Below are 22,868 nucleotides of genomic sequence, written 5' to 3' on the forward strand. Positions count from 1 at the left end.
CAAAAGATAGTTGCCAACGTTTGGCATTAAGTGGGGTGGTACATGAGGCTCCTGTCAGGGAACCACAAAGAAGAGTCACTAGCGCAGAATTTTTTTCCAAGATAAGACCCATCGCGACAAATAATCCAATATATGCTTTTAAGATCAAACCTATACGGTCCTCCAAATACGTCAAATAAGGAAAGATGCATCTGCCCTAGCAGGCTGTGTTGCGGGCTAATTAGATGCAGGATGCAGAGGAGAGCACAGAGCGCCACCAGTAGAACAAGTTCCATTAAAGGTCGCGTAATAGGGGGCGCGTCATTGCAAACATTTTTGGTCTTTCTCGGAGAATACCTGGAGACACAAGGAGGTACGGTGCGTCCAGTTGCACAAGCTTTTAGTCGTTGACGATTCAAGGCGCTCCAGTGCTTCAATGACACCATGGTGTTTCCATACGTAAGAACGGACACCTCTTCTTTACACATCTCTTGGTAACATTGATCGGTTGGCCAAGTTTCTTCAAATACTAGATGGCGACATTTATTGGAATCCTTCATCCTTCGAAGCCCCTGCAGTAACACCGGTTCTGTACTCGAGAAGGAGCCTTTTATGTGAACCCTGTCGGCAAAGAGAGCAAAGTTCCAGGTACCCAGGTGTTGTTGTTCAACCAGACATATCCCTTCCAGATAGACCGAGGAAAGCGTTTTCCAGGAGCGAAAAATGTAGCGCAGCTTGCGGTACATGCCAACCAAGTAGATGTCATGTTTCTCGGGCGAGATCCATTCGAATCTCTGGGGATGAAGCCTCGCCAAAAAACGATGCAAAGACGAATCAGAATTTACACCATAGGACCGGAAGAGTGTGTCTTCCGTCAACAATGTTTGTAGAGAGTCGCCGGAGTATATCAGAACCCCAGTGGAAAATTTAAAACGCACAACTTTTAGATTGGGGAACGCCAATGCAATACGATCATTGATTTCCACGACTTCCGGAATCCGCGACATAAAACGTAACTCGAAGCAGTGTACGTGCTTGCCTAAGCTTTGGTTCAATAGAGGACCATGACCAGAAGAGCATAGTTTCACAAATTGTGCGGGCGAGGATATTATTATGGTCCTCATAGTGTAGCAAAGAGAAAGTTCTGCCAGACGTTTGTTTACCAGCCTGAGCTGACCGACATTCTGCCTTGGCGTCTTCATATAAAAGTCCAAAATCCTATGGATGATTTGGTCGGGTACATCGTCGATTGCTATAGTTGTTTGTTTGTTGATGCTCTTTCTTATAGGCGTTTCAAGACTGCACAGAGAGGAGGAGGTAGTGTTTTCCAGACGTTGTTCGATGGCAACTAACATAGACAAGAATCGTGTATACAAAGAACAGGAAAGAAAGTCAAGAATGTGGGCGGCTGGCTCTATTGCGGCATTAAATAAGAAAGCCGGTCATGAGACTTCGGCTTGTCCGCACAAAATTTCGGCAACTCGAAGTAAAGCTCAAACGCGCCTGTCATTATTTGCTCCGTTCCCCAACGCTCGTTGGTTAGTCCACTGTCCGACAACCTAGAGGGTGAGACAAAAATACGAGAATGAACGTGAACCCGAGCACAAACCACCTTCCGGGTCGCGTACCCATATGGGCCCCTCACAAGGAACCTTTACCTCCTGGTTTTCAGGAGGAGGACAGACCGATATACGAGCAAAACAAACGCTGGGAAGGTTATATGACATCGGCCATGGAGTCATGTCCAGTGAAAACTGTGTTGGCCGGAGGTGCAGGTGCGCGATTCACTAGTTGCTTTCGAATGAGTGATTTTCTGATATCAAATATTAGGGTTCGGTATTGGCGCGTTCTTCTCGCTCATGTCTGCGTCATTTGCATACGAGGACCCATATCTACGGTCGCAAACACAAGCACAGGCTACCCTAAATACCACACAAAAAGCCAGCGCCATCTTCAAAGAAATGGGCAAAGGCATGTGGACGAGTGGAAAATCCTTTGGAAAAATCGGTGCTCTCTTTGCTGGTATTGAATGTGTGATAGAATCGGCAAGTCTTGCTCCTTCCAAGTCCTATTTCAAAAAAATGTTAATATAATTTCAATCATTGTAGTACCGTGCCAAAAATGATATCTATAACTCGGTTTCAGCAGGATTTGTATCCGGAGGAATTCTTGCTCGTAATTCGGGGCCCAAAGCTGCTGTTGGCGGCGGACTGGCTTTCGCCGCTTTCTCAGCAGCTATCGATTTATTGTTCTTACGAAGAGAGCCGGCTGAGTACGTCCAATTGCATTGTTTATTTGAATCCTTCTAATTATCCGCCTGTCTAGCGAGGACTAGCGACCTTCATTTACCCTTTAGATGTAACTTATATTTCCATTCTAACGCATTGTACCAGTATCAATACCTAATCGGAACCATTACTTACACCACTCTCCTGCTCGAACGGCAAAGGATGATTTTGAACTATGTGTAGTGTAGGCTGCACCAAGTCAACGGAGCGGTAACTTCAAGGAATGACTTGTTGCCCCCGGTCTACAATCCAAGGGACTTTTAGCTGAACAAAGTGTTAAAAAAACAAAAGGTACAACAAGCGAACTACATAAGCAATACAAAAAAGTGTGATACAGAGGTAGATCAAACGACAGCAACCTCATTCGCGGAACTCGTCCGTGCAGGAGCTGGTGAAATAGGGATCCCGTGAGGCGAAGTTGAGGACGCGTCATATGCAGGCGGTGCTTCTCCGCTCTCCGTTTCTTGCCCTGACATTAATCGTTCGTAGAGATCATTGGAGCGCAGCAAGGCGTCGTGTTGGTTCAGCCGCATCAAAGAAAACGTCGTAGAAGGAGAAACAACGGTTGTCTCCGCTGCTGACGCCCCAGACGAATCAGATGACTGTCTGGAGGTGACACGATCCAACACCGAAGACACATTGCTCATAGCACGCGAAGTAGCTTCTGCTTGCGCTTTCACGCGCGCGACTTGACAAGGGCAGTTCGGTGTTATTGTCTGAGAATCATCGAAGACAGCGTCGTATCGAGGCAGGGAAGTCCATTCAGGATTACACCGGCACTACAAATCCAGCGTCATTCTCAGCAAACAGAATGTCGTCGATCAATATTTAGTCACTTACCGAAAGTATCAGTACCGGCGTCTGGACCACAATGTCAAATAGTTTCCGTTTACCCGTCCTTCCATCCACATGGACATCGTCTCCTCTTTCGACTCTGATGACAACTTTGAGCATATGCGACACAACAATGTTGCTTCGACGATTTTTATTCGTAAAATGCATTGTGTTACAAGATTTGGGAAGTTGTAAATCCTGGTGGAAAGTCCAAGGCCCAGGTCCCATGAGGTTCGATGCTAATTCAGAAAGGTCTACTTCGGACGATGGGTGGCTGACTAGAGAATACAGAGGAGATTGGCGGAATGCATCTGGAGAATCGGAGTCGAGTGGTAGTATTGGATCCGCGCCTTTCCCTTCCCCTTTGATAGATAAAAGTGTGAAACGAGTGAGTGGATCAGTACGAGCAATACGACGCATATTGGTATAATAGTCCACCCGTTCTGTGATATAAAGTGAGGTTTCCTGTGTAATCAACGTGACGAGTGTAATCACCTTCAATGTAAACCGACAACCGATGTATCCGCATCTTTGTAAGAGGCATGAATGTGAATGTAACCGGAACCGTTCCACCGATATAGAAACTTCTTCCAGAGATTGAGATCAAGTATTGTAATTGTTGCTCCCACTGTCTCTCGACAATGATATTCTCAGTATCTTCGGTGTCCTCTTCCGTAGGGCAAGCAACAGTGATGACCTCGCGAACGGCAGTCATCTTGGACTTGAATGCTCCAGGCCGATGAACACTGGCTTTGAGTTTCCACCCTACAGACCCATAGTCACATTGCATTGTTGGAGGCGCATTAGCAGGTATAGTGAAAGATATTGGATATGTATATGTTCCTAAATAAAAGTGTTGAGCTTATATTGATTTGAATGAAAATGATTGCGTACCTTTTTTGAACTCTTTCCAACCGTCTGACCTTGGTTTGTGCTCCATGTCCTTCAAAATTCTACCCAAAACATGGCGTCCACGTTCTGTAGAACCTCTTCCTCTTGATCCCTCGTTTTCTTCTGTCAGATCTTCATGCAGGTCTGTTGCACATTCTCTCTCCATAGTCCTTCCTCGTCGATGATGATGGAGACTGTTGCCGTCCACAGAGGACTCCCTCGGTCCGGCTAAACCTCTCTCCTTCGATGTTGACAGCTTCGGTCGTACAGCATCCATGAATATGTTAGAAACCGCCGCGAAACTGAATCGAGAACCCTTTCTTCCCCTTTCATGATTCGACCCAATCGTCGGCGAATCTTGTGCGGTGAGAGGTGTGTGAGGAGGATGCGAAGACGATGAAGAGGAAGACATTGACGAAGATGCTGATAGACGGGTATCTAACATCGGAGATGTATATGGCAGAGCTCTCGGTGAATGTGGAAGGCGCGATATGCGCATGCTCGACGCAGTGAGAATATCCCGAGGAGCTTGGTCGTGGTTCTCATTATCGGATGGATGTTGTTGGCCCAGCGTCGATGCTTCTAATTCCCCATGCTCCATAATTGGGTTGGGTAAGCCTGTGTGACGTGAGAGAGACGGTTCAAGGTGGTTTGGCTGTATGGACGGCGACAAGTTTGTTTGACCTAGCATATCGGAAATTTTTTATAATATAACTTTGTAAATCAAAGTAACAACTCACTGCCATGATTTTGAGAATAGCGCAGACCGGAAAACATCGGTGAGTCCGCCTGGCCACTGTTTTGTCTATCCATCAAAAAAACGTTATGCTCCATAGGCGATGGAGGAAATGGTGAATATGGTGGAATTGGGGCCAATCTCTGTAAGTCTTCATCTTCCTGGTGGTACGCCTCGTAAAGCGGCATCCGCTGAAATTGGCCGTTGTCGATGCTCATCCGTCGATTGGGACGAGTTCGTGAGTCCATAAATGAAGCGCGGAAGGAGGAAGTAGCAACAGGTGCTGCGACCGGGGGAACAGGGGAAGGCTCATCAACCTGGGTCGTCTGTGATGTATGGGGGCTTGCCTGTGAGGGTTGGAGACCGATAGAGCTCGACCTCCCATTCCTATGATTGAATTCTGAAGTGCTTGTCCTACGAGCGTCTCTCGACCTCGAGCGAGCAAATCGTGTGACCGACGTATCCGCACGAGATGCTTGGTCCCTCAAGTAGTCCCAATCGTCTTCAAAATCATCTTCCAAATCCCCACTACTATTATCAAAATCTAGGTTTTGGTTGTACTGTTGAGAATAGAGAATTCCAGGTCCAATGGAGGCAGTCCGTCGGGTAGGATGCTGAGATTTTCCGGCATTAAAATAGGTTGTTGTAGCACGAAATACTCTGTGCTCTTCGGTCACATCTATGCGACGGGCACCAATGCCTAGGGTTAGAAATATTAGCGGTACCGATAAAGTTAACCGATGCACGAACCTTCGGGCCATGCATTTGCAGTTGTAGCAGAGAGTTCAACCTCGATACTTGTTAACTTTGTGGGTTTCACTAGGTCAAGGATTAACAAGCCGCGGACCAAAGAAGTACGAGGATCTGGTATTGCTCCTCGCCTAACTGGCGCGCCGTCGGTACGCAAAAAGACAGCCGACTCGGTTAGGCGTATTGAGACAGAATTGCTCCGTTTCGTCTTGTCATTATGGGAATGAGTTTGTGAATGCATAGTTAATAGTTATACAAATGGCGTGAAATTGCGAGTCGAGGAGATAATCTTGCTGATAAGAATTTTTCAAGACTGAGCGGAGAGCATTGAGGAAGGGATCTTGGCGAAAAGGTCTCGGTCGGGCAGGGTTCCTCGAGTATAAATGGGCGTGAGCAGCATTCACCCTTTTCAGCACCTGGAACACCTGTTTTTCTCATTTTTCCCGCACTGCGATCTTTATACAAAAGTTTACTGCAATTTGGAATGCAAGTCACTGGGGAGACGTTGCTCCCCTGACATGCCAATCAATTCTGATCAACGACTTCCCTAACGGCAAACTTCCCGGAATATTCCAATTTGATCAAAGCACACACGTCGCCAACTGCAACGAGCTGCAACGTCGCTACAAACTTACCCACCATACCCACCAGGTCCAACGATTCCACCGCTTACTGGGAAAATGGTACATTCCAATATGCCTTCCCTTTATTATTTCGTAAACATTGTCATAGATGCGCTACAAATCTTTTCCAGGATGCACAGGATTCAACTAGGACTCTTTGCCAAGGCCTCGAACGGAGGGTTCCAGACAAGAGCTCTCCCAAGTTAGAACATGGCGGAACATGTTATAGGTCCAACTTCAACAGTCTCGGCCTCCTCTATGACCGATTGGATGTATACTAAAATACTTACCACGAAGGCAAGCCGGCTGATACCAACCGGTCAAAAAGTCCTAAATGTTGCTCGAATGACTTCGATTGACCAATCAGAACATGATGTTTTGAATCACGCATGCCGATTTTTCCCCATGGAATGTAGAGGCCAGAAAAAGGGAGTTAGATAGAATTAAATAGAATACTGGTATATCTTCAGGCCTACATCTGTGGTCGAATGTCATGATGACGGGATCTTCAACCAGGTGAAAAAAGTATTACTTACACAAAAAAAAAGCTAGATTGCCCTGGTTTACACCTTCAAACGATTGGTTTCGCTGTATCCAATGGAGCCTGGCTGAGTTGCCGTAGGTGCATAACATATCCACTGGGATCCTCCGGCACTTTGTGGTTTATCGTAACAGTCAAATCTTTCGACTGGACGCCTACCGCACTGGGGTACGTCTGTTGCCTTGTGGTATTTCGACCCGTGGTTGTCCATCTCATTAGGTCGGTTTTCTTAGCCTGCGCGCGCATATGGAGTATAACCCGACTAGCAATCATAGAATGCAAACAACGTTCAAGGCTGTAGAGAATGACGGTCCGTAAGCGCCACCTGATGCTACAGAAAATCGCCACTTACGACAGAACTATGACTCTTTTCGCCGGCTATAATAAATGATACCACCAATCAGTGAATATGAAATGCCTAGTGGTGGTGCTAAATTCTTGCCTGAAGTGTGGTCGTAAAAACAATATTTAAAGCCGAGAAAACTGAGTTGAAGAGATGATCAGCTATGTTTACTAAATCCTAATTAACAACTTACTGAAAAGATACACATAAAAGTAGGCACCTTGAGAAGAACAAGTGAGAAGAATTCAAAATACATATTTTAAGTAGGCCTACCATCGCGGTAAATGACGGCAGCTAGTCCTGAAACTAGCCCAGCTCGATCTGGAAGACGGAAACATTAGCTATGCCAAATTTTATGGACACCAGATATACGGACAAGAGCGGAAACTGTGTATCAAGGTGAAAGTTAGGGTTACTGAGGAGGAAAACAACTTTTAGAATCATTATTTTTTCAATGAGTTAACTTTTGCACCTGTATTCCACAGCAAAACTCCGACCCACGACCAGAGAACATATTCTTTGGCGTCCACGATGAAACACCCTCTATAATCAAGCAAGTTTGCAGGAGGGTTGGCGTCTAAAGATGAACGCATGTCAATAGGAAGTTGTACTAATGCGAGGAGGACGTTGCGTACATCGCAAAGACGAGACATATGCGTACATCGCATAAAAGGCCGGAGACCATATAATTACAAACAAAACGGCTTGAAAGTAGGCCAGCTTCATGTTCCGATCCCAAATTGCCCACACACGGATGCTGAGGAGAACTGTTGCAAACATAACGGTTAAGCATGTTCGTGTCAAACAAAAATCGTACGAACTTTCAGAAAGGGCTAGTCCAAACATATACATGACTATAAACCGTGTTGTGAGCCCAACTGCATTCACCCGATCCTTCGAGGAGTACTTACAGCCGTTAAAGTATGGCAGAATTTCGCACTGAGCTATTGTAAGTTTACCAAGTTGTCCTGTCACCGCGATGTTAGAATCATGATGGCGCTTAATTGGTGCAAAACTCACGATAGATTGTCAAAAAGCAAGTGTCAATGAATGGCAAGTATCTTTGAATAATAAATATAATTTTAATGACATTCCAAGGTGAGCGCCATATCAGGTCGATTTCCATAGAGAGTGTGAGGAGGTAATCGTAGAGGAATACCGTGCTTGCCGAAACTTATGAACTGTGTAAGATGGATTTGTGTGGTTCATTGAAACGAATGAAAACGCACCATCTGAATACTGTACATCGTTAACATCATTGTGCTTGTAGGAAGGACAGTACAAAGTGTACGCACTGTCACGAATGGACCAATAAGCCCAGCTGCTAACAATGCATCTATCAAGGGGTCCCCAGTAGAAACAAATCCTGACATTTTCGAACTTGAGTTTGTTGGACCCTAGACAGCTAGGCCAGAAAAAATGGCGGAAATGAAGATGCAGAAATATATCATAATGCGAAGGGAAGGCGTTTATCTGTCTTTGTATCATTGCAACACCAGCCAAGCGTGAGCTAAAAGGGCCAAAATACCGGTATATGTTCCTGCATGGTCGGGTAACGGTCGGATACTACCATGTTGGAGATTGCAGGCCATTGCGATAGTCGATTGCTCCAGATTGCTCCCAGAGACAAATGCAATTAAATACTTCAAGAGATGCTGCATCGTGGATCAATAGTATTTTGAATGAACCTGAATGATGCCAGATCATAGTGGCTCGGACCAAGTCAGCAACGTCCAGTAACAGTTAACACGAGGATCGCTGTCGTCTGCTGTCGTCCACGTCGTGGTCAAGACACCCACATGTCGCGATCGCCAGAATTTCAAATGCTATAGATATGTTCGCGTTTATTGCTACCGCTCTTTTTAAGCTGGACCCTGCTGGACCAGATACTAATAAAAACCAGATAAATTTCAAGTTCTCCAGTGTCTCCACTTTGAGGTGCACTCCGCTTGCATCGAAATTAGGCTTCCCGTCTCGATCCATTCACGCGGGGAATTTTACTGAGTCCGGGAGGAATTAAACGCAGAGCATGGCGTGTTAAAAAGTCAAAAAAAAAGAAAAAGACAATTTCCGAGGTTCGCATAGATTCTACAATGTGAAAAGTTAAAAGAGTAAACAGGCGTCGAGGTTGTGCGTGATACGCGCCGATTAGTCTCGGTAAGCCATATTAGGTAATTGATCCGAAAGAGGATGACCGAGATTGATGCGAAAATGCCGAGTCGTCAATCAATTACCCAATTTAGCTGGCCGCAGCCTAAGGGTTTGTTTGTATGCTATTTATTATCGTGCTGTATTCTATTTATTATCGTGCAACAAGCAATCGATGTGCTAAGACGCACGGGTGAGGCAGCCTAAGGTTAGCGGGTTTACCTGAGCGGTGAACCGGTGAAGTCCAAGTCTCAAAGTGAAGATGGACGAAAATCGAATTTAACGACATATATCATAGCCATTAGCGTGAGGGTTACCGTGCAACAGCTTGAGAGTGGTTCTTGTTCTCCCCCAAGCCTACCAAATCTTTTACAAGGTTAAAAGAGAAGTGCTAAGCCATGTTCATCGAACAAAGCTGAGAATTTGAAGTCCATCTATTCAAGATATTCACAAACAATAACTAATAGTCCATATCTTTCCCAATAACAGAGCAATGTATAGTCCAGAAGTACGTGTTCGCAAAGTAATGGGCAAAGAATTAAAACCCTCAAAAATGATAAAGACGGGAGGAATATGACAACGCGCTGTCAAAAGAAAGTCTACAGATCCACATAATTCAGCAAGAAAGAATGAAGGTGCCACAATTCCGATCCAAAAAAACTGAGGTTCGTTACAAAGAAAGAGCGAGCAACATGGCCAACGCAGGCAAGACGCCGGAGAGCCCAAGAACTACAGCACGATCAGCAGAGGAAGAGTTGTCAACATTGTTGGCCGAAGACGTTGGTGAGGTTGCAGATTGAGTAGAACTACCAGTGTGAGAGGCACTGCTTGAGGAACTAGAAGACCCCGTTCCATTCAACCGGATGGCGTTACGCTAAGTATAATATAAAAATAACTTGAGATTAATAACGCGTTTCTTGTCAAGGTCAACGCGTGAAAACTTACAGTGATGCCTTCCAATGTTTCAAGGCTCGAGTCATTGAGGTTGATTCCTCCGACACCACCTTCTGGGCACGTGTTCCAGTCGAAAAACCAGATGGTGGTGGTATTGTCAGTTATCGGGAGGGTGAATTGAGTGATGGCTGTTCCATTGTGTGTGTCACGGAAAGAAGTGTCGAAGCCATTGATACTAGAGTTTGTGAAGTGGACGGCCGTACAAGGGGACGCGAAAGTAGACTGCGTTGCGGTATGGTTGCCCTGGGTGACTAGAAAAAAATGGTTCAGACGTATAAAAGGAGGCTTCAGCGAGGAGAATCTTACAATTGAACATGACAACATCGCCTGCAGAGGCGACCACAGTTTGAGGATTGAAGACTGCACCAGGGTCACTGGTAGTGTTACCTCCAACGGTGATCACGATTGTCTTTGCGCATGCAGAGACGACAAAAGCGGCAACCTATAAAAAATGGAATATAATGAGCCTAGCATCAGCACTGACATATTGGGAGCATACAAGGAGGGCGAATCGCATGTTGGTCCAAAGTAAAAGGAAAGAGTCGGAGGTGGGAGGTGAAAGGGAAGTAAGATGCCAGCTGGATACAGCTGCATTTTTTACGCTGCCTTCTACCAGGAAGAATCAACAAAAAAGACGTAAGGAACGCAAGCTGAGATTAACTTTGATTGGTCGGCGTGTGAGTGGTGATGCCAAAATGACATCACAAACACAAGTTTTTCAAGCAAAGAGCACACCCAGCTCCACCCCGTCCTGAGAGAAAGATGTTTATTCAAAGGAGAAATACAAGGAAACACACACATTCAGTCTCAGTTTGGTGTACATGGGTAACCCAAGCTTTCATACAAAATCCCAGAAGGGCATGAGGATCTGATTCATTTCATGTGCCGAATTTGCGAAGCGATAACTATACTTAGTTGAAATGAAATGAAAGGAACGATGAGGCCCTGATTGTGCGGATGATACACAACGAGACAAGTATGCAGATAGCATACACCCGCTTGCTGTGAACTTTGAAGAGTGTCAGAATGAACGACAGAAAAAAAGAGCCAGAGTTGCGTGGGAATAATCGCTTACATAGCAATCCTGACTACCCCACCTTGACCCCACTGCTTCTCGTTAATGAGTTGACTTATTATCAAAGTTAAACCGTTCCAAATAGAAGATACATCAGATCCTATATATGTGCTACGCGGTACACCTGTTTTTTGTTTGTCAGATCCCCGTCAATGAGGATTATATACCGAATCAAACCCTTGCCAGTCTTTTTGCAACTTCAAGGCGACAGCGACTTGAACTTTTCAATGATGATGCAGATGCCATTAAGAGAATTTTCGGCCGGGTTCGCGGCCTTGTTAGCGATTTAATCATTTTAGGCGTCTTTCCTTCACAGTCGTTGTCCTATGGTGTCTTGCAGGTTGACCACCCCCTCGTGAGCAGCAGGTAACAAGTCCCATGGTCACGAAGGACTCGGTAACCCAGCGATCGACACGTCCTTGACAACGCTCTCTTTCTATTCATCTACGAGGACATGCAGTTCAAAAGAGTTGGGATACAATGATATATTTTGTCGACTACAAAGGTTTAGATAGGTTTATTTCTGGTGTATAAACTATGGTTTTCATACGCTCTGCTTAACTCCGAGCGCCTATTTTGTACGCGCATGTCGCTTGTTTATATGAAATTATCGAGATTTTTGGATCTATTCACATGACCACGAGATGCCAAGAGCTAACTGAGCCACACATGCACAGTTTACCTTGTAAAACTAAACACATATCGAACGGAGACTGCATTTTAGAGGGCAATGGTGCATGTCAAGCCACATGTCAAATCCCCTGTAAAGCCAGGTTCTTCGATAAAAACCTTTAGAAAAAGCTTGTGAGTAGTACAAGCCTGTACAAGCAAAAGAATGACCTTGCCATCGTGATTGACATTACCAATTTCATTGTTTGTTTGCGCTTGCAACTCTTCCCATTTCGGTCACCAAAGCATCATGCATCATGCCCTGACAATACTGCTGCCTGGTTATCTTGCCCTTGTAAGCTTTGTTCAAACCAGGATCTGCTAGCAGCCAGGAGCCATGGTATCATCATGGCCCAAGAGTCAATAATCACATACCGACTCCTTTTGACAAATTCTGCCAGATGATGTTGCGATGATGACCTAGATGGTGACCTTTGGTCCTCTTCAAGACTGCCAATCCGCTTATACCGGCCAGCAGAGTTACTCACATTATTGTTCTTGGCAACACGACACACACTGATCTGGATTACATCTCGATAACGGCATATTCGAATGAGTCGTCTACAAAAGTCAGATCGATCGTCCGGAGAGAACTTCAGCGTTACCAACGCCAGCCACCACATGATATTCTGTACCCACCTGCCACTAGTCAACCCCAGCCACCACAGGAAGCTTACGAGCTTGCTACATGACAGCATTCTCTATAGATGTTACAGGGTGTTGCTCCAGGACATCGTATTTCTGCAAGTCAATACCAATCATTATTATGGAACGACTCATTCCGACACTATTTGTATTTGCCTGGACGGCTATTAGTCTACTGAATGCTCAAATCCAGTCAAATCCTCGTCGTGATCGCTCACATGCATGCGGATCTCCATCTGTCTCCATCTCAGGTCTCCATGTGTATCGGCAAACTGGAGCGGCTTCGACTTAGGGGCTATTTAACTTGCAGAACGTTTACAACTCAATCAGAATAGCCGCATTGAAACTAGTAAGACTGAGGCCATTGGTAACCCCTAGTACACAATCTTTGACTCAAGAGACGTTCTGTGATTCTATCTGGATCGCATGCATAAAGAACATCGAAGGGTCAATCGCTAGGCAAAACAGTCCTGGGCCCACCGGGTGCATAGACTCGATCAATAAAGGCCTCCAGGGGTTGTGATAGGTTGTGATGCACAGTTTCAGCAAATATCAATTTGAATACACTCTTTGCTATCGATGCTTCATATGTATATCTATAGCCTCTGTGACAACTGGTCAATGAGGGCATTTGCGGCCGGTGCATTTCTTCCTTGACTGTGACTGTCATCCCCACAACCACAGTCCCTCTTCCCCTGGGCTAATGTTTGTGTAGCCGGTCGAGGTACCCTGATTCCGATCTCTTCGTTGCACTCTAACTATTCCACGAACTTGTACTCTTGCGCTCTTTTAACAAAACCAACACCACGATGGAGTCCGAGTTATCAAACCTTGCCCTGATCATAGATGCAATGCATGGAGTGAGCATGGTCACTGTACGTGTTCTTTTTCTGAGTTACACAGAACTACTTCATTAATATCAGTAAATCTTCGAAACTAGCGGGCGGAGGGTGAGTTTTCCGATAACTGGTGGTCAGAGAATGAACCTGATTTAACTTCTTAGTGGCCGCTGCCGCCTTGTTTGTCTGGGACTACTTCATCACCATTGGCATGGAAGTTGATCTTGTCTGGACGTCGCGGTGGAATTCAATTAAGGTTCTCTTCCTCATTCAAAGATATCTTCCTTTCATCGACACTTGCATTTTGACCCTTTATCGTACGTCCGGGATTCTCTCCTCCTCCTCCTAGTTTAACTTACGGTGAATGCACTAGGTGATTTGGTTCCTCGAGGCCACGACGAGTGTACGAGTTTTCAAAAGGCCACCGGATGTATGTCTTCAATTTTACTCGCACAAGAAATGGTACTGAACCAAAACGTAGTCCTATATATCACTGGGTTTGCTGTATCAGAACGTCTGTCAACTTCCCTTCATTTTAACTGCTAGGAACATTTACCCTTTATACTTAGTTTTGCTTACCATGCGTGTCTGGGCCGTTTGGAACCGCAGTAAAGCGCTTGGATATCTTTTGCCTATGGCATTCATCGCCGTATGGGTCCCGGCATATGTCTTTATGTTCTTCTTCGCCAACTCACTCCAATGTGCGTTCATGGGGAAATGGTGATATTTGTCTGGCTAATTTTTTTTCTCCCTCTCAGTTTCAAAGGAACCTCCTCTTCCTGGGATCACGGGTTGTTTCGTTATTCATGCGTCGAACCTTGTAATATGGTGCTGGACTTCACTTATAATCTGGAATACTAGTAAGCGATTCCAGCTTTCTTATACTGTTCAAATTGGTTACAATAGCGAAAATTATAGTTACTTTGATTCTCATGCTTATTCCTGGTTGGAGAGCATGTAAGTCTCCGATAGCATGTTCAACTGTCTTCCAAAACTCAACGGGTTCATACAGATAAAATTGGAGTCAACTCTACATTATCCACAATCGTGTATCGGGACGGTATGTTGAACCTACATGGAATTCTCCATATTTTCGGTACTGACCGAAGCGCAAATTTAGGCACATTTTATTATATCTACCTTTTCAGTAAGCTGGACGCCACTTTGTTGTTCACCTCCGTTAATTGCTCCACATTTAGTCCTATCTGTTTTAAATATCGTCCTCGCGATTGCGGCAGCTGTGAGTCACGAGTAGTTATCCATAGTCATAGTCATATCTGATCATATTCCAGCCAACACGGCGCTTCGTACTTACTTCGTGAGTCCTTAAGAACACTTAACGGGTTCAATCCTGACCCATTTTCTGACAGGATGGAAAGGTGCTTGCACTCCATGCTTGCAACGCGTGTAATTCTTCATATGCGCGATCACGCACGTCGACCTCAATTGGAATGGGTCGGTGGTGAATTCTCAACGGGGGCCGTTGAATTCGCAACAGGAGGGCATATTAGTGCCGTTCCCCAAAATATTGAAGCCGACCCTATGGCATTCAAAATGAAGCCGATACATTAACTTCTGAATAATGGATTGGAATTCTTCAACACCTACCTTATTTCAGTTTATAAAGAGCCATCATACGTGAAAAGATTAATCAACATCATAATTTGAAAAGCACACAAGGGTAACCTCGTCTGAACGTCGAACAAGCTTGGTCGTATCCACGAAAACACCTAACCGGTGTAATAAATATGCGAGTCTGTTCCTTCCTCTGGGTCTGGTTTAACCCATATATACACCCCCGCAAGCAAACACAAGACCATGAAGGAGCTGGATGATATGCCAACGCTACGAGGAAGGCGGTCCCATGCAAAGCAGATGATTCCTATCAGTGCTAGTACAAAGCCAAGAACTGTCAGGTACACGCAGAGTGTGTGGCAACGGCTCAAAAGGTGAGTTGGTGGAAGGCCTTGAAATGGCCCGACTTGAACCAGATGGGGGTTGGTTGAATAGACTACTTTGCCTGGATTGACAGGAGATGACATTCTGATCATGCCCGGAGTAGGGTCCGTAGAGCGTTCGGAAGTGGAGAATTTTGGTGACCGTTCGACGCGTTCGAGGTCTTCAGATCTAGACGGTGCTGTTGGTAGGGTAGCCATTTGATGACTTTTTTTGAGGAGATTTCCTTTCTCTTCGGTTTGTTGTTCCTCATTTCTAGCCATCTTTAATTTATATCTAATCAAGAAGAACGACGCAAGAAACGATATAAAAGCTGAATACCGGCGTCATGTTCACATGTGTCATAATCAGACGAAGAGCTCAGTTACCAAAGGTCGAAAGGCGTGCGCACCCGCATTTGAATGAACAACTAATGCACCCATTATCCCGATATTTGCGACTTGGGCAATTACTGACATTGGCCCCGTGCCATCTGAACTGGGGGCACTTATCGTAATCATACTAGCTTCAGTTGAAGCAAAGAAGGTTGTCTTGAGTACCGAACACCTTTAGCAACATCAAGGCGGCCAGACAACTCTTTTGCGACACTCACAATAACGCTGATTAGTTGGAGCCTGTCCATCCATGACTCGATGAGGTCCCTCAACGCCTCTCGGCGAGCCTTTTCATCGTCTTCGTTTTGCTCCTCTTGTGTTACTGCCTCCGTGTAATATGGGTGCCATAAATAATTTTATGGAAGTGGTAAACAAAGGCCATACATACCACATCTCTTCAAATCAACATTTGGCCTCGAGGTGTGGTCATAAAGTGTATCTATTGAGTCTTATTAGAACCGTCTCAACGCGGACCTTATACTCACCAATTGGCATAGACGCGAGCTTACCGCGTTGAAATGGGTACGCTCTCTTGCTTCGAAAAATATTCATTTGGGAATGACTCAGTCTATGGCAAAGCCCTGAACGGCTAACCTACCCAGATTTGCCACTGTTGTGAGAAAACAAAACAAATGGGCATATGCAGTAAGAACTAATTATAAGTTTAGCCTGTCCAGTGTTGTGCTTTTGGTCTCGGCGTGACCTGATGAAGATGATATGAATTAGTGTAGAAGTTCTATGACAGTACGATGAGCGTGAGCGTAAAACGGTGTGCAATGATGTAGATAAATTGAACCTCTCTAACAATCTAAGCAGTGTTCTATTGTAGAGCTACATCATGGGCATCATGGTGCACACGAATGGTGCACCTGAACTCATCGTAGTGGCTGTCGGTTCGACTGGATTAATTGGTATAGGGGCCCTACAAAAAGTCGTTATAAGGCAAGTTATTGATTGTCAGTAACACAATAAACTCACAGAGATGATGCGATAACCCATGCTTCATGTCGGAATGCAGACACAGCTTCAGTGTCCGCCTCTCGGTCTGCTCGCCATGCCCTTTTCTCCAACATATAGGCGATGTCAGTGAAGGCACGGGCGCACTCCCAGTGGGCAGCCGGATACGAGTACAAGATTTCGCGGTGGGTGAAGATGGCGTCGAGATATTCGCCATTGGTGGTTGGATAATCCTCCATTTGTGAGCGGACCATTTGGAGAAAGGCGCAGCCGTACGATTTTTCTTGCTCCTTGCTTGAGTATGGGGTCGAGCTTTCGGCCTGAATACTTGGATGAAGATGCTGTAGACGTATTTGTAAAGAAATCCACGGGCTTTAACCTTGCTACTTACTTGATAGCTTGGATCGTCTGACATGCAATCGTCGCGCTCGTTTGTTGGATAACATGGTAAGCTGATGGATTCTTGGGTAAGTTTCTTTCTCCAAATAATAAGATAGGATAAGTTGTTGAACAGTGGACACAGATATCCAATCTCACTCTCGGATTATGAACGGATGTGTCTATATTCATGGTTTGAAGGAGATCACAGAGATCCGTTTCGACAGAGTACTCCTATTAGTGGGTATGGCCGTCAATTGCTAAAGTTTCTCCTAAGACATATAGCGGGGTACAGTCACACCTGGGAGGCTCCAACCAAGGGAACTTCATGCGTGGCGTAGGGCATATCGTCTTGAAGGTTACTTTTTCAGTATACTGGAGGTCCCAAAGAGAGTTGTGAGTGCTAGTGCAGACCAACTCCGTCGTCTTCTGGTTATGTAGCATTCTCGCGGAGTCACAGATGTCGATCTCGGAGCACATGCAAGACGTATGACGTGCGCAGGCCTCATGTATATCGCATGACTGACCAGGTTTATCCTTTAGTGTAGAAAATGTAGAGTGATCTTGAATCCATCTTCCGATAAGCCAAATAAGAGCGGAAGCCTAGTAATCTGGCGAGGCAAACACGTTCCAGTGAGGCGTTATAATCACCGGTGAAACTTATTCAGGTGGCAATACAACATCTTGGCCTATTAACCACCCTGGATCACTATGAATGTAGGTGGATGCTGCGGTGGGTATAGAGAAAAAGAATAGGAATCTCGGAGTTGATGTTGAATAGTGGAGAAGAAGAGAAATATCACGCACCATGGCTATGTCGTCAAGTCTGTAGTATGATATTGATGCCTGGCCATGCTCCTGACACGCGCCATTGTAGGTCAATATTGTCGCCCATTATACTCATGGCAGGAAAGACAACGTATGATAAGTGATATACATGAATAACAATTAACAATTATTCAAATGAACTAGTATAGTACTTGATACCGCTACTAATATTAATACTACTACAACAACATTATACATGATGTGCTTGAACAATCCTTTTGTCTATAAATCTATGTATAACCATAAGAGAATCAAGTAAGAAAAGTAAACTGGGACAAGTGTTGAAAGATGCAGCCTTTAACTGCTGCGTTTATTACTGTCATGATCCGGGATGTGAGCGGTTCCTTCCCCTTCGTCGTCGTTCTTATTTCCCATCTGTCCACTGCCAACACTCCACTTTCTGGACCCTCGTCGTGTCCTCTGCCGCATGTCGGGAGGAACTCGGCTATTCATCGTCTCTGAATACACGAAAGGTCGGCTATCGGTGCTGCTGTCGACGTTTGTAATATTTTTATCATCGTCGTCTTTGTTTTTCTTAAATTCGGAAGGAAGCATGATAGCACGATCAATAGCGACGGGAAGCCCACGATGGCGGCCACGAATCATGACAATGCAGATGATAAGTTTTGATAACGTGTGCATTGCGCCAACGAAGGAGTAGTTTTGCTATGACAAGGACAAATATATCTTCAGGTAATGTGCAGGCTAGATATCTGTAAAACTTACATCTGGTATCCCTAGACTAAGTCCAACCGTTCCATACGCGGAGACAAGTTCAAATACTGGGGCTCACGTTAGTATATACAAGCAATTGTTGAAGCCGATATGCATACTTATACGAAAGATATTGAACCACCCGAACTGCTCGGGGTTTTCGAGGTTGTTTTTCTTATAAGTTATAGGTAGATTAGTTCGTGCAATCCTTTGTAGTTACCTTTCATACCTCGATGATGCAGATGACAAACAGCGACAATGCCAACCACCACATATCTTCATATCACTATTAGTAAACCTAGTAAACCCATAAAATTGACTTGAGTTGAAACGCACCAAACGCGAGCTGCTTTCGGGCGTGCATTGCAAGGTACCGGCTCCACACGTTCATTCTTGGGCCAGAAGCGACAAAATCTTGTTCATCTTCTATGTCATGATCAAGAGGATTAAAAACACCAAGGGATTGTTCTTCGTAAACATTCGTGGACCGTACGCTGATGAGTGAAAGTAAGAAGGCAATGTTTCCAGCTTCAAACAAAATTCCCACCTCATGGCAATAGGATCTGGGAAAACAAATATAAGAGAAGCGCTAACTAAAGAAGCAAACATAACATACAGACGCTTATGTACATCATAACGACATACAATACTTTCACAGCTGGAGCAAGAGCGGCGAGCGGTACAATGGCAAATCCTGCCGCCCGAACAGCAGCTGCTTGCATTACGCCGGCCAAGACTCGAACACCGACTGGGATGCTGTCAATTGCAGGATTGTGGAGATCTAGTATCAAAAAGAAGAACCAATCAATAGATCTGTACGTGATATCAGCAATTTATCTTCAGTTGAGATGCGTTGGAAAATCCATACGTAAGGCCTAGGACTATTGTGAGGAGGAACCAAGTTTGATGGGATGGAAAAAGGTATATAAAACATCGGCGAGGATGATCCAGTAAGAAATGCAATGTTTCGTGCATGCGCGGACGTGAAGCCATACACTTGCTAAGGCACCAACTAGAGATATAATGAAAAGATATATCATAGTATCATAATGAACCCAGGTCATACTCACATCATAAAACGTAAACTGGATAATGACCCGTCGATGAGCATTGATATATTATTTTTTTTGGAAAGACATGCTTACAAAACAGGCTATTTATTATGTCAGGGTAAGCAAAAGTGAGACGAAGAGTTAAACGATTAACTCACAAAGGCAGTGTTTCCAGCCAAAATTAAAATAATTAACATAAAAATCATTGGGTATGCGGTCTGGAATGGCACCATGGATTCATCGACAAGAGAGGTGCCGGTATTCGTGTATGCTGAGACCACTTGAAAGGCGGAATACCTGAAGGAAGAGGGGTCAACACTTGATTCTAGCCAGAAAGAAAGCGCGCCGTTCAAACCATATTCGATTAAGAGGTCGGATTTGCTCATTAAATATTGAGTCCCATCTATGGGCAGAAATGTAAGGAGCGATGACAGTAAATGCGATGAGTTGGATGCCAAAGTGATACTGGGAGGAATTATGAGCGAACATAAGCGGTAACTTTGATACTAAACGTACAAGTGGAACAATCCATAGCAAAGCGTTCAAAGCACGGTATTCCACGCCACCTATTTCATCCAATTGTTCACTGGTCAATAGGTGGAACGCAGAATTTCTCCCCACAACGGCTTCAAAAGTAATATACGGCACTTGCTTTTTTCCAGGCTCTGAACCAGGAAGTCCAGGAGTTAATGACACAGTTGCAGGAATGGTCACAGTCCGTGTTAGCTTGCGCTCCAGAGTTGGGAATAAACGTTTGACAATTTGCTTGATGATTGAAAACAGAGAAGGGAACCCTCCAAAATCGCGAGTGAGACTGGTTGCAGGGTGAATGGTGTGGTGACTATGTATGCTATGGTGGGAATGAGAAGTCGGATAGGTATTTAACGATTGCGGCATAGTTGACGTATGGAAGAAATGGCGGCTCGCCCCTAACCATCACAAAAATTAGTCAGTAATAGGCAAAATATCAAAGTGAAGATGAGTGGCTAACGAGGCTCTGTGGAGACAATACCTTGAGGTTCTTCACGGATTGTGCTATTTTCTGGTATGGTTTGTCCCAGTCTAGCCGGACGTTTAGGAGGAGGAGCAAACTCCACGGTCTGTGTGCGGGGAAACCGTTTAGGGGAACCAGAAGGACTAGGGGCGGCATCTGCAACCGTTTCGAATCTATGCATTTTCGCTACCAAGGGATATTGAAAGATAGATGAAAGCAGAGAGTCGTAACCACTTACTAGAAGTTGGAGAGTTAGGCCTTGAGGGGTGGCCAGGATCAGACAGGCGTCTGGGTCTTCGACTGCATCACGTTTGAAGTTAGTCAGAGGCAAAGGAAATGGTATGAGTGAAGATACTGACGGGGGCTCAACGAAGTCAATGACTATATCGCGGTTTTGAGAATCAGCACGGTCACCATCTGAGTCGCTGTTTGGATCCGAGGGGCTTGAAATCGTCTTCAGCTGCAACCGAGTGCTTGAGACAGAGCCTTTACGAATAGATGGTGCTCGCCCCTCGGAGACCCAACCACTAGGATTGACGAGTTTGGGTGCATCGTCCATACGGCGGATCATGTCCGGTCTCAGCTTTCGAATGGCGTTTCCATCTCCCTTTTTTGCCCCTTCTTCCACCTGATCTTCATCCTCAACAGATATGTGTCTGCCTTGCAGGAAAGCAATGAACCGGTGCGGCCAAGGCCTGTGCTGTTTTCTGGCGGTTTCAACCAGGCGGGTGGCCTTTTGAGCGGCGACAGCTTCCAGAATACCCTCGAATTTTTTGGCAAAAAAGTACCTAATCGTAGAGAAATGGTATTTGAACACAAATGATTACGATCGATGTACTGACCTGCGCATATAGACTATCACCCATGATACGATGACCTGTTCATAGTAGTTAGCATTGCATAATTGATGCCAGCGAAGTGTTAATGTATACCGGGTTTCCTATGCACATGAGCATAAATAAAATTGATTGCTGGAACCCCGTCAAAGAGCTCAAGTTTATGGTTGCAAGCCCACAGACTGTCATGGCGCTGACACAATTGAAGAGCGAGTCGATGTAAGATATTTTGTACCGCCCATTGCTTGCATAGAAGATACCAGAGAATATAAGAGGGGTGAAAGTACTATGATCCCAACGATGGGTATGATCTGATTAGCAAAAGAAAATGACAGCGGCAACAAAGGGCGTTTTTTGCCTTTACTCACAAAAATAGGAGGTGGACGCGATAGAAGTTAAGTTGATGGTAAATGCGATGAAAAATGTTCTGGGGTTTGGACTGGGAGGTATTGGAGAGGATCGAAGTCATACCAAGGATCGCCCCCGAATTTGTAGCGAAAAGCGCAAAAGCGCCTGAGCCCGAAGGCCTTTGAGGTGGTATATGAACAGAACGAAAGGAGAAAGCGATGATGAGAGAGCTAGCAGGTGCTAGTCAGGTCTTAGAAGGCAAAGGCGTCGCTGGTGATCTGTGGCAAGCAGGTGACTTGGCAAGAGAACTGGGCGGAAGCAAATCTTGTTATAAAATGAAGACAGCTCCGATGATGCTGTCCACAATAAATATAGTTCCCATTGATAAAAATGTTTGACCAGTTTTCAACGATGATCACGAACGTTGGAGAATTAGTCGGATACAATAATACAATCTATAGCGTCAACAAATGACGTTGCCTGAGAAACGTTGTGCACGAAACGGGCAATTATACAACACATGTTGAACTACATATAGCATTGATGTAGGATTCTGAATGCTCCAAATAAGTAAAGGATAATAAAACCCGACTTACTAAGATATCACGAACGGTGGGACAATCGATGACATGGCGGCAGAAAATCTTTTGACAATGGTTCCATACGAACGAACCTTTGTATAATCCCTGACAGTTTGTGAGCATTCCATCTGTAAGCTGGGTATCATACTGGTAGAAGACAATCCATCTATATCTCAAAAACCGACATACTGTACATAGAGTACGCTAATCTTAAGGTGAGCATCACCAATCTGGGGATCACCTACACATATGTACATAAAGTACCAGAAGAAAGTTTACGGTAAACAAGTCCTAATCAATCACAGATATAAGTAGTAGAGTAAAGAAATGAGAGACAGAGAGAGAGTATCGGATGGAAAATGCAACATGTGAACAAAAGAGAGAATGAAAAATTGATGATATAGTAAAACACACAGAGAGGGACAGAGGTAGGCGAACATGTGAGAGAAACGACTAACAGCACGAGTATGCAAAGGATGTAGGCCAGACAATGATAATAAGCTAGATGAGATGAATGATCGATGCTGGGGTGAAC

The 22,868-nt window shown here is 44.9% G+C and overlaps 7 protein-coding genes across 7 annotated transcripts; 2 read left to right on the top strand and 5 right to left on the bottom strand.

Annotated features, from left to right (window-relative positions):
* Positions 1–1,564: 1,564 nt before the first annotated feature.
* On the top strand, positions 1,565–2,314 carry JR316_0002416 (Mitochondrial import inner membrane translocase subunit TIM22; the record flags this gene model as incomplete). The annotated part of the gene is made up of 4 exons (XM_047888210.1): positions 1,565–1,754; positions 1,810–2,012; positions 2,088–2,251; positions 2,305–2,314. The coding sequence occupies 4 exons, from the start codon at positions 1,565–1,567 to the stop codon at positions 2,312–2,314; spliced, it is 567 nt and encodes a 188-aa protein (XP_047753133.1).
* Positions 2,315–2,611: 297 nt separating this feature from the next.
* Positions 2,612–5,719, bottom strand: JR316_0002417 (Arrestin-related trafficking adapter 3; the record flags this gene model as incomplete). Its single annotated transcript, XM_047888211.1, has 6 exons — positions 2,612–3,046; positions 3,108–3,544; positions 3,597–3,944; positions 3,996–4,676; positions 4,733–5,428; positions 5,479–5,719. 6 exons carry the CDS (start codon positions 5,717–5,719, stop codon positions 2,612–2,614), a joined length of 2,838 nt encoding a protein of 945 aa, XP_047753134.1.
* Positions 5,720–7,072: 1,353 nt separating this feature from the next.
* On the bottom strand, positions 7,073–8,358 carry JR316_0002418 (uncharacterized protein; the record flags this gene model as incomplete). The annotated part of the gene is made up of 11 exons (XM_047888212.1): positions 7,073–7,125; positions 7,179–7,205; positions 7,259–7,306; positions 7,362–7,400; positions 7,458–7,562; positions 7,621–7,752; positions 7,807–7,839; positions 7,897–7,953; positions 8,006–8,158; positions 8,215–8,224; positions 8,281–8,358. 11 exons carry the CDS (start codon positions 8,356–8,358, stop codon positions 7,073–7,075), a joined length of 735 nt encoding a protein of 244 aa, XP_047753135.1.
* A 1,445-nt stretch (positions 8,359–9,803) lies between these two features.
* On the bottom strand, positions 9,804–10,604 carry JR316_0002419 (uncharacterized protein; the record flags this gene model as incomplete). Its single annotated transcript, XM_047888213.1, has 4 exons — positions 9,804–10,007; positions 10,079–10,338; positions 10,394–10,529; positions 10,587–10,604. 4 exons carry the CDS (start codon positions 10,602–10,604, stop codon positions 9,804–9,806), a joined length of 618 nt encoding a protein of 205 aa, XP_047753136.1.
* Positions 10,605–13,285: 2,681 nt separating this feature from the next.
* Positions 13,286–14,887, top strand: JR316_0002420 (uncharacterized protein; the record flags this gene model as incomplete). The annotated part of the gene is made up of 13 exons (XM_047888214.1): positions 13,286–13,351; positions 13,417–13,426; positions 13,480–13,632; positions 13,689–13,745; positions 13,797–13,829; positions 13,885–14,016; positions 14,074–14,175; positions 14,234–14,272; positions 14,328–14,375; positions 14,436–14,462; positions 14,515–14,555; positions 14,608–14,633; positions 14,686–14,887. 13 exons carry the CDS (start codon positions 13,286–13,288, stop codon positions 14,885–14,887), a joined length of 936 nt encoding a protein of 311 aa, XP_047753137.1.
* Positions 14,888–16,301: 1,414 nt separating this feature from the next.
* Positions 16,302–17,017, bottom strand: JR316_0002421 (uncharacterized protein; the record flags this gene model as incomplete). Its single annotated transcript, XM_047888215.1, has 4 exons — positions 16,302–16,348; positions 16,515–16,567; positions 16,624–16,943; positions 16,994–17,017. 4 exons carry the CDS (start codon positions 17,015–17,017, stop codon positions 16,302–16,304), a joined length of 444 nt encoding a protein of 147 aa, XP_047753138.1.
* A 1,088-nt stretch (positions 17,018–18,105) lies between these two features.
* Positions 18,106–21,418, bottom strand: JR316_0002422 (Low-affinity potassium transport protein; the record flags this gene model as incomplete). Its single annotated transcript, XM_047888216.1, has 11 exons — positions 18,106–18,474; positions 18,535–18,590; positions 18,859–19,085; positions 19,168–19,303; positions 19,518–19,534; positions 19,930–20,039; positions 20,091–20,503; positions 20,587–20,754; positions 20,807–20,868; positions 20,928–21,356; positions 21,411–21,418. The coding sequence occupies 11 exons, from the start codon at positions 21,416–21,418 to the stop codon at positions 18,106–18,108; spliced, it is 1,995 nt and encodes a 664-aa protein (XP_047753139.1).
* Positions 21,419–22,868: the final 1,450 nt, after the last annotated feature.

Source organism: Psilocybe cubensis, chromosome 2 (assembly GCF_017499595.1).
Source record: "Psilocybe cubensis strain MGC-MH-2018 chromosome 2, whole genome shotgun sequence".
NCBI lineage: Eukaryota > Fungi > Basidiomycota > Agaricomycetes > Agaricales > Agrocybaceae > Psilocybe > Psilocybe cubensis.